This window comes from Sorghum bicolor, chromosome 7, assembly GCF_000003195.3.
Source record: "Sorghum bicolor cultivar BTx623 chromosome 7, Sorghum_bicolor_NCBIv3, whole genome shotgun sequence".
Taxonomy (NCBI): Eukaryota; Viridiplantae; Streptophyta; class Magnoliopsida; order Poales; family Poaceae; genus Sorghum; species Sorghum bicolor.
In genome coordinates this window covers 17,079,495-17,087,194 of record NC_012876.2, presented here as the reverse complement: position 1 = coordinate 17,087,194, position 7,700 = coordinate 17,079,495, and the positions used below count along the sequence as shown (strand labels likewise).

The 7,700-nt window shown below is 46.1% G+C and overlaps 1 protein-coding gene across 1 annotated transcript; it reads left to right on the top strand.

Annotated features, from left to right (window-relative positions):
- LOC110437343 lies at positions 7-3,051 on the top strand. Its single transcript, XM_021465761.1, has 7 exons — positions 7-151; positions 355-636; positions 1,525-1,681; positions 1,791-2,010; positions 2,330-2,487; positions 2,580-2,618; positions 2,717-3,051. Exons 2-7 carry the CDS (start codon positions 401-403, stop codon positions 2,792-2,794), a joined length of 888 nt encoding a protein of 295 aa, XP_021321436.1. The 5' UTR covers positions 7-151; positions 355-400; the 3' UTR covers positions 2,795-3,051.

Below are 7,700 nucleotides of genomic sequence, written 5' to 3'. Positions count from 1 at the left end.
CGCTCGCGCCGAGGTGGTCGCCTCTCCCGATCCGTCCCGGGCTCCCGGCGTCCCCGTCCCCAGGAAATCGCGAAACCCTAGCCCCCTTCTCGCTCCCCACCGCCCTCCATTCCTCCCCGCCGAAGCCGCCGCCTCCGCGGTCAAGAGCCTGGTGAAGATTGCCCCCACTCTTCGTATGTCCTTCCCCTCATCATGCGTCTTCTATTTTGGCAAGATAGGTGTATCGAAATCGAATAGTTCCTCTTGTTTATCGTTTAGATTAGATAGATTCCTGTGTTTCTGTGGGATTTCTGGCCTCTGTTGGTCTTTTTTTTTTCAATCAACTTCGATAAACATGATGATAATATTTTTAAGGTGCCGGGAGGACAAGGAGCATGAGGCTAAGCCTACATCTGCACAGATGCAGGCAGAGGCATTAGCTCAGGTGTCACAGCTATCAGGACGCTGCCATACCTCGTCTCCAGAGCCATGCTTATGGGAGCATCTGCGGCGTGATTGGGGACGCCGGTTTTATATCAGACTCGATGTTGAGGGATGTTTCCATACATATCCTGATGTGGGTGGACCATTTAAGAGCTTACCGGAAACCACCGAGGCCATTGATCGCTATCTTGAGGCCCGCCGAGATCCGAAGATGTAAGTTGTCTCGCCTGCACTATGGATTTGGATTTCCCCCTTTTTTTGTGTGCATGCTTGCAGTTGATTATGTTAAAAAAAAAAGCTATGTAGCCACATTCTTGAATGGCTTAGGTCACAGAAGATAATCACAGTTAATTAAAAAAAACTATGGCCAAACTAAGTTAATCTTAGATTGAAAAATATCAGCATATATTTCTTAGTCTTAGAATTCCTCTTTTGGAACCACCAAAAGTTAATGAGAGCATTTTGTAACTTTATTTGACAGTTGTTGAAATAGTGCAGAAGATCGAACTTCCACTTTGTTTAAAAATTGACAGAGCACAGATAGATGCTATAGTACTAGTGTACCATATACCACTTGTTCTTTTGCACTTAGTAATTAACCTTCAACCAGCTAAAGAACAGTGCTACCATACAACAATGTTTTCTCATGTACGAAACAAAGTGGTTATAGGCAAACAATATGTTCTGTTAACAGGTCAAAATAGTGTGATCACAGCGCACTTAGTTGGCCATCTGAAAATTGAAGTGGGATACATTTTTTCTTTAAAAGAAGGTATATTGCACTTGAGAATTTGTAGGCATATTTGCATACGAACAACCTTGTATCATTTTGCTGTCGGTTGTTATTTACTACCATGATCCATGTGAGGTAGATCCTAGTCAACAACCTCCTTTGCGAACTAGTGAACCTAGTACTCCCTTTGTCCCCAAAAGAATGTCATTCTAGCCTTGTCCTAAGTCAAACAATTTTAAGTTGGATCATTTTGTATGGAATAGTACTGTTTTTTTGGACAGGGAGGGAGTACTTGGTATTGCTTTGTGTTCTCCACTTTTGAGAAAGTGCAATCTACTGATGAGATAGAATGTTCTCATCTAAATTAGGTGTGAAAAGCAAGATAAGGGTATAAGAGGACACCTTTACTGGCCTGATGGCACAGTCAAGAGGCGTACAATGTCAGAAAAAACTGAGAAATCTGAAATGCGTCAACTTGTTCAAGCTTTAGTTGACAAGTATAATGAGGACCATAATCTTTTCGAGGTTTGCTCTCCCTTCTGCCCTCATTGTGTGTCTTGTTACCATTGTTGGGCTGTGTCTTGTTGCTCATTAATGCAACAATTGCTGGTTTGACCCATGCTTCTTATTTCAGGATCTTGCACACGAACTCAAAGACGTTTTACACTACCAGTCAATTATTGAGAACCTGAATTTGTACTATCATTTCAATTTCAAAACAAAGATTAAAGGGGCTGGTCCAAATGAATTGAGCATGGACAATCTTTTCTTTGTGGAAGTGAAATTTATCGGAAAAGGAAAGCTTATAGAACTGCAGGCTAACTGTTTCTGCGCAGTTAATCCGGATGACAATGGTATTATATACTCTTTATCTTAAATTAAGTACTGTTCAAATTCAGTTATTTGGTCGCACTAACTTCAACTTATCTGCCTGTAATTGTAATGTATCTCTGGCTGTAGCATATGATCCTTACTGTGTTGACCGTTTGTTTGCCCCTGTTCCATGTGTGCCACCTTCGTCATCCGGGAGCTTTTTATTATTTATTTATAATATGTCAAGCTGGTTAATGCACAACAATGATTGCATAGTGACTTTGTATTACCTTTAACATTATTGTTTGTTTGTGCTTGGTTGGTTCCTTTGCAGTTAACTCTTTATTTTTTTAAATAAAGGTCCCTGCTTTGGTTGCACCAAACATGGAGATGTTGGTATGAAGCACCCTAGCAGTTCTGTTGGATACACTGCTGGTCACTTGAATGTGGGTTTGCCATTTGGATTCATTGCAAAGTGGAAGAGGGACTATGAGGATGAGGAGGATGATGATAAATATGTATGATGATTTATTTCCTGGGAAGCTTTTCTTTTTTTCAACATTTTTGTTGCTTCAGTTTCAATTACACGTGTTCTTCCCCACTTTTACAGGTGAAAGCTAAGGAAGCTGAGCTAAGGCAGATGTTCAAGGTGATGTCATATCTTGTGTCGTATGGTACCATTTTTGTAGTAAGATATTTTCATTTCTGGATTGATTCTAGTTCCTGTTTGTGTGTTTATGTCCCTAGGGCCTTGATAACCCAGATGTCATGAAGAAACTATGCACGCCCCCTCCGTGGGCAACTAAAAGAAAAGCGCAGGAGTGAAACATCACAGTCCATTGCACTTGTGTCTGAATGTATATTTTGCAAGCAATAGCCCTTTTAATAATTATGTTATCTACACAGGAACTCAGCTTGTTAGTTCATGTTGTAAGGCACTGAAGAAGAAAGCATATTTGAGTGGCACTGAGAAACCATTTGAGTCGAGGTGGTTGAGCTCTTTGTAACATGCTACTCTTAATAAATAAGTATCTTCAGAATGCCCTCAGGAGACCTTTTAATAATATCTTCCGTTGCATTGACCAACTGGTTTAGGATTAGGAGATGAAATAGTCTATTGTTTGGAATACATTCAAGGTCAAGAGGATCGAACTGCCTTGAGTGGCTTGTACTGCGGAGCTATTGTTGCATCCAACGTTTCACGCAAGTGGGATCATGCAGCAATTAGCAAGTGTCGAGGAAACCAGACCAGATCATTGTGGCTCTGTAGTGGTCTAGTGGTGCACCTCTGGCTAGCTGTTTGGTTGCCTGGACCATGGTGGCCTGTCAGGGTGGCCAGAGCCAGGTTTTATTTGTGGACCATGGTGGCCTGTCAGGGTGGCCAGAGCCAGGTTTTATTTGTGCAAAGAGGCATGCTTGTTTCATTGGCCAGTTGGGCCTAGTGCAGAGTTCATGTTTGTTTGGCTGCAGCACACGTGTCCCAACCATCAACTACCATGGATGGGCCTGGTAGCTCATGCATTGATAGTGCATGCAAATACAGAAGAAGAACAAAGGATGTTTAACACCTAATAGGGTTTACAAATTTTACTAAAAGCTAGTCTACACATTAGAGGCCAAATGCAGCTCCTGGAGGGATGAAGGTTTGTTTCACCTTGCTTTAGCTGAAGGGGGGACAGGAGGCAGTGAAGAGGTGAAAGCTGGTGACGGCCTTAGGGGGGAAGTAGACCTAGTGTCGAAGAGCACCAAGTGCTCCAGCCACCAGCAGCTCAGAGAAGAGGAAGATATTGCCCGATCTAAGGCGGCCCTACACACTGGCAAGGCGGGGTAGCAGAGAGGCCCCAACCACGGAGGCGACGATAACCTGCTTCAACCACACCGTCACGAGGTATCTAGTCGCTACTTGAGAGAAGTGAGGAAGAGGGAGGCGAAAGAGAGAAAAGGGCCACCAAATCCTAGCCTAGACAAGCATGGCGCTAGCCAAGCTCAGGAGAAATGAAAATGGATTTGATTTCCATGGCTGCCTGAGGAACGCTTTAAAGACTGTACCATCCGAGACCGAGCGGTACGCCCGTACTGGCATGCATGGATAGCAGATAGAAGTTTTTTTCGCGATCGGGCCATTCACCTGTATTTCATTAAGAGAAAAAGTTCACAACAACAACAACCGGAGGCTACTTGATGGCGAGCAGCCAGGAAGTCGCTACCACACACAATCTAGCTAAAGCAAAGCAAAAACAGTTTGATTACAAAGGAACGACCCAGTCAGTAGCTTCCTTGAGGACCTTCTGCAGTAAGGCATCATTGGCACTCGACGTTTGTGAGAAGGTTCTATCATTCCTCTCTTCCACAAAATCCATGAGATCAACAGGACTATAGAATCTAAAGCCGGCCGTGCAGCCTCATCAATCCTCAGTCTTTTGGAAAGCCACCGGGACACAAGTTCATCAGAGGTAGTTGGAGTGAGTTGCAGCAGTCCTAAGGCTGCTAACATCGATGCCCATAGCTCGCGCGCAACGACACACGCGACAAAGAGGTGGTCAGTGGTCTCAGGCTGCTGATCACATAGAACGCAATCGTCGTGTCTTGCAGCTCGTGCCTCATGCGCCTATTTGCAGTCCACAAATGATGGTGCAGAGCCGTCCAGAAGAAGAATTTGACCCGCGACGGGGCCTTTGTCCGCCACAATTCCTTCACGCTACGGAGTAATGTAGACCCAGCGAAGAAAGCTCGATACGCCGAGGACACAGAGTACCTGCCATCAACCGTCCAACGCCAAACAAATTTGTCCTCCTACAACGGGTCGAGCACCAAGGCGTGGATAACATTCTAGACCCGTAAGTACTGATAGAGTACCTAAGTAGTTGGTGTCCCAACAATATCTCTTGCCCATCCGTGCTGGAAGACTCCGTCCCTGATGGTTCGCTTCCTACTAGCCTTGGATATGGTAGCAAATAGCTTGGATATGGTAGCAAATAGTTGTGGAGCAAAGTGACAAAGCTGCCCAACCGGTGCCCAATTATCTGTCCACAAGCGCGCAGATGCCCCATCACCTATCTTGACTGTCATACTCACTGCAGCCATAGCAATCACCTACTTCTCTGAGTTCCCAGGTAGCCTTGCCCAGCTTGCATTGCTTGAGGTCCTCGATAACCATTCCCAGCGGAGTCTGAGGGCAAACCCGAAGAATCTCAGATCGAGAACGCCCAGACCACTAAAGATAGTCGACCGGCAGACAACTGGCTAGGCCAACTTGCATTTTCCACCGGTCATTCATTCTGTGCTAGCCCATAGGAAAGAGCGACAACATTTGTGTCAATCTGATCCAACGCCCATTTGGACATGCAGCATGTGTTGATATTTGTTAACGCCATCAGGAAATGATCCGCAAGCGCACGGATATTGGTGAGCACTTCACCCGAGAGGTTATCCAGAGTATCGTATTTATATTTTTACCACTGGGAGAAAGCGTGCATTTGACTAACCAAATCTATTGCTAGTACCCTTTAGGCTACAAACAATATGATTCGATGTGAGCGATGTATAGAGAAAACTACAACTGTACCCTCGTTCTAACCTTGGTAAGGATGATCTAATATTCTATTGGGGAGGCTTACGGAATCTAGACACCACAAAGGATGTTCGACCCGCACCTTTAAACCCTATCGATCTTGCTAACGGGATTATGGGCTACAAAGGTAACTCAGAAATATCACGTTCCTCGCTACTACCACGGTCCGGTTAGATAGGGGATATCTATGAGTATCCTAGCCCAAACACCACGTTTACGCTAGAGATGATTACTCTAAACTCTACGCGAAGAGAACAAAGTAAACTCATAAACCAAAGAACAATAAAACAAAGAACTTACTAGAGTTTAGAAATCGAAATACTGAAGAATCCTAGGAGCAAGCCTCGGGTTAGGAGACTTGATCCCGCAGGTACAACCTCGGAGTAGACACCGACAGGCCGGGCTTCCTCCAATCTACACCTCCACTCTATCTCTCTCAATCTAGTAGAACTAGTTCTACTCTCACATTGGATGCTAAGCCCTATGAGGTGGGAACCCTAAGGAACCTCTCTCTCTGAATCCTCTCTGGAAAATATTCTAATGAATAATGAGGATTGCCTCCTCTAGGGGCCAGGGGGCCTGCTTATATAGCCCCTCCAAATGAACGTGGGCCGTCGGATCAAACCGACCTTAATCGCACGGTTTTCCTTGATCCCTTAGGTCGATGGAGCATAATCTGCGAGGTGGAGCCTGATTGGCTGAGGCACCTGGGCGGGCGCCCAAGGGGGGAGGGCGGGCGCCCTGTCCCCAGGCCTGCTCGGCCTCCCGTTCATTCCCGTGGCTTCTGCAGTCTTCTAGATGATAGAAAATTGCACGGCACGTTAATATCTCTATGTAAACCCAACATGTGGGCCTTTCCTCCATATTTCCTGATAATCCCCTGCAGAAATAGACAAACACCATAACTCGTGGAATTGTATCAGATAAATCCCTAAGTCTGGGTGTTGGTTGCATTTGGATCCTTTTCTTTATTTATTTGATGATTATATTTGGTACTTAAGGACCGTCAACAGCAGGCTATGCTCATGTGTACAGGTATCGCTGATAAGGTCACGTTGGTGAGAAGAACATGGTCTGCATTGGTAAGCAGGCAGCACAGTAAATACTTTCTTTCTAAAAATGCTTGAGGTCCGTCTGTAGCTCAGGCTAGTCCTAATAGATGATAGCCTAATAGATGATGTTGTACTCCAAAATCCAAGACTGTCACGTAGCGTACATGTACATTTGGGATCAAAAAACTTTTCAAGCCTTGTTTAGTTAGACCCGAAATAAAAAACCTTTTCAAGATTCCCCATTGCATCGAGTCCAAAAAGTTTTTGGATCTAAACAAGGCCTCAGTGCTTGTATGACACTATTATTTCTTTTGTAGTGTAATAGCATCGTACGGTGGCGGCAGCCCAAAGAAACAGGCAGCTGTCCGCAATCCTCCATACCTCTCCTACTTCCTCTACCACCCCTCCTACCCCTTCAACTTCGGTGATTCACGTGGCTGGCGAGGTAGATCTAGGACCTCCAAGGCTGGATCCTGCGCCTCCCCTCTCAGGATCTGGTGGTTTGGGGACATTAGGCATGGTGATGGTCGCCCTCTCTTGTACTGATCATGCGGTGGCCTACAGGGCGGGTTTGGTGGCTTGGTGGGCTGCCAGGGCTAATCTCGCAGCTGGCAGCACTGCTGGTAGTGTGGTAGCCACCGGATCTCGCGCGTGGATGGCCACTGGGAACGGATCTCGCGGGCGTGGTTGCTAGATTGATGGCTCGGTCGGATCTCGGTCTTGGCTGCACGGTTGGTGGCCCAGTGGCCGGCTGGGCGTGCAGTTACTGTGGATCTAGCGTCTGGGGCTTCGTTGGTGTGGTACCATGCCTAGCAATGGCTGCATTTTGTCACTGTCACGGGTCCCATCATTGCTAGAAGCGTGGCCGCAGCCCCATCCTGGGCGCCCCTAGGCACAGTGGCTCCCCTTTCCTATGGTGTGGAGAAACCATGCTTTGGTGAACACCCTGCCCGGCTTTGCTCTAGTCCGGTGGTGGTGCCGCTGTTTGTGTCATTTTCCTTCCTGAAGGGCATCATCGAAGCTTTTGCTCATGCCATGGATGGTTCAAGGATGAAAGTCTCAGTGTGCTTCTATCAACGATGATGGCGTCTGTGGACACCAATTCTCT

Bases quoted from the DNA above. Each gene is read 5' to 3' on its own strand.
- LOC110437343 (XM_021465761.1), top strand. From the start codon at position 401: ATGCAGGCAGAGGCATTAGCTCAGGTGTCACAGCTATCAGGACGCTGC. The intron at 2,011-2,329 runs GTATTATATACT...TTTTAAATAAAG, and splicing joins AGTTAATCCGGATGACAATG to GTCCCTGCTTTGGTTGCACC. The intron at 2,619-2,716 runs GTGATGTCATAT...TTATGTCCCTAG, and splicing joins AGCTAAGGCAGATGTTCAAG to GGCCTTGATAACCCAGATGT.